This window comes from Montipora foliosa, chromosome 3 (assembly GCF_036669935.1).
Source record: "Montipora foliosa isolate CH-2021 chromosome 3, ASM3666993v2, whole genome shotgun sequence".
Taxonomy (NCBI): Eukaryota; Metazoa; Cnidaria; class Anthozoa; order Scleractinia; family Acroporidae; genus Montipora; species Montipora foliosa.
Window position 1 is genome coordinate 44,495,525 of NC_090871.1, and position 2,238 is coordinate 44,497,762.

General features: G+C 45.0%; 1 protein-coding gene across 1 annotated transcript; it reads left to right on the forward strand.

Annotated features, from left to right (window-relative positions):
* Positions 1–920: 920 nt before the first annotated feature.
* On the forward strand, positions 921–1,805 carry LOC137995947 (uncharacterized). The gene is made up of 2 exons (XM_068841392.1): positions 921–1,145; positions 1,290–1,805. Exons 1-2 carry the CDS (start codon positions 921–923, stop codon positions 1,803–1,805), a joined length of 741 nt encoding a protein of 246 aa, XP_068697493.1.
* Positions 1,806–2,238: the final 433 nt, after the last annotated feature.

The following is a 2,238-nucleotide window of genomic DNA, read 5'->3' on the forward strand; positions in this document are numbered from 1 at the left end:
TTTGCATGATCTGCTTGTGTGGTCAAGTGGATAAGAGAGTGGACAGAACAGATCCAGAGGTAGAGAGTTTAAGTTCAAGTTCGGGTGAGTAAAAAAGAAAGTCTTGAGTATACTGTGTAAAGTCTGTCATAGAGGGAGTGGGCATAAGGGTATGCAAGGAGGGGGGACACCTGCAAAATAAGGGGGGATAGAACTGTGAAAGAAAGGGGGGTTGGATAGAGGTGATGGGGAAGATGAGGGAGGGGTAGGAAAGTAGAAGAAAAGAAAGAAATAACAAGACCTTTTTTAGACCCCCTAAAAACCACGCCCCTGTTTTTTAACTACACCCCCAAAAAAGGAAAATATCTTTTTTAGACAGTTGATAAAAATAAACCAGTACAATTAAAATTGTACCAGTTCAATATATTTTGTACCAGTTCAATATATTCTGTACCAGTTCAAAAAAAATTGTACCAAAGGAACAAATTGTACTACAACAGCCACACTTAAGAAGAATTGCTGACAATCTTATGCCGTATAAGGAAGAAATAGATGTCGCCTTGCTCCTCGGTATTGACTGTGCACGTGCGATTAAACCAAGAGAAATAATCCCAGGAAATGACAATGACCCTTACGCAAAATGAACTGCTCTCGGTTGGGGAGTTGTTGGCATGGTTGCACTGGATACTTGTGAAGGTGAAGAAAGTGTGGGTGTTAACCGTGTTGCTGCGTACGAAGTTCCATTCAGCCCAAAGAAGATATGCCACTTTGTTCTTAAGAGGCACGCCAAGGAGGTGCTTAATCCAGCGCAAGTAAACCGAATGTTTGAGCTTGACTTTAGCGAAACGAAGATGGAGGACTATCCCCTCTCATATGAAGACAGAAGTTTCATGTCCAAGGTCTCAAAGGGGATCCACCAAAGATTTGATGGCCATTAAGAAATGCCCTTGCCACTTAAACAAGAATCAATAACATTTCCTGACAACAAGGAAATTGCCTTGATCCGCCTCAGCAAGTTGAAGAGAAGGCTTAAGACCGACAACAAGTACAGAAAGGACTACCTGTCTTTCATGAGTGATCTCATTTCCCGTGGCTATGCTGAGAAGGTTCCTGCAGAAGAAAGAGCAATAAAGAATGGCCAAGTGTGGTATATCCCCCACCACGGGGTATATCACCCTAAAAAACCGGGAAAGATTAGAGTGGTCTTTGACTGCAGTGTGGAGTTTGCTGGTGAATCTCTTAACCGACACCTCCTTCAAGGTCCTGACCAAACCAATAACTTGATTGGCGTACTCTGCTGATTTTGCCAGGAACCAATAGCACTCATATGCGACATAGAGGGCATGTTTCATCAGGTCCATGTAAATCCGGAACACCGCAACTTTCTTCGCTTCGTCTGGTGGGAGAATGGCAGAATTGACACTGAACCGAGAGAATACAGGATGACGGTTCACCTATTTGGTGCCACCTCCTCTCCAGGGTGCGCCAATTATGCTTTAAAGAAGGCTGCAAGCGACTATAAAGGTCAGTGTGGAAGGGAGGCCGGTGACTTTGTGAAAAAAAATTTCTACGTCGATGATGGATTAAAGTCAGTAGCAACTCCTGAAGCAGCCATCACTTTGGTGAAAGATACAAAGAAGTTGTGTGAGAAGGGTGGCTTCAATCTTCATAAGTTCATATGCAATCACAAGTCTGTAATAGACGCCATCCCAAATGAAGATCGTTCGAAGGATCTCCAAAACCTGGATATTACGAAGGATACTCTACCAATCGAACGGGCTCTTGGTGTCCAGTGGTGTGTCGAGTCAAGACACTGTCCAGTTTAGAGTTCAACTTAAGGACCAACCCCTGACCAGAAGAGGAATCCTACCGACTGTTAGTTCTGTGTTCGACCCTCTCGGTATGCTTGCCCCCCTCATCTTGGTTGGAAAGGTCATCCTACAAGAGCTATGTCGTGATGGGACGGGCTGGGATGACAGTATCCCGGAATCACTTAAGGCAAGATGGGAGCGATGGAGAGGCGACCTACACCTGCTCTCAAGCCTCCAGATCCCGAGATGTTTCAAACTGGAAGGATTCGGAGAACCAAAAACTGTTGAGTTGCATCACTTCTCAGATGCCAGTAAAGATGCCTACGGTCAGTGCTCCTACCTTGGGTTGACCAACGAATCTGGCCAAACAAATTGATCTCTTGCCATGGCTAAGTCACGCGTGGCCCCACTAAAGCGTGTTACAATTCCGAGGCTCGAGCTAACAGCT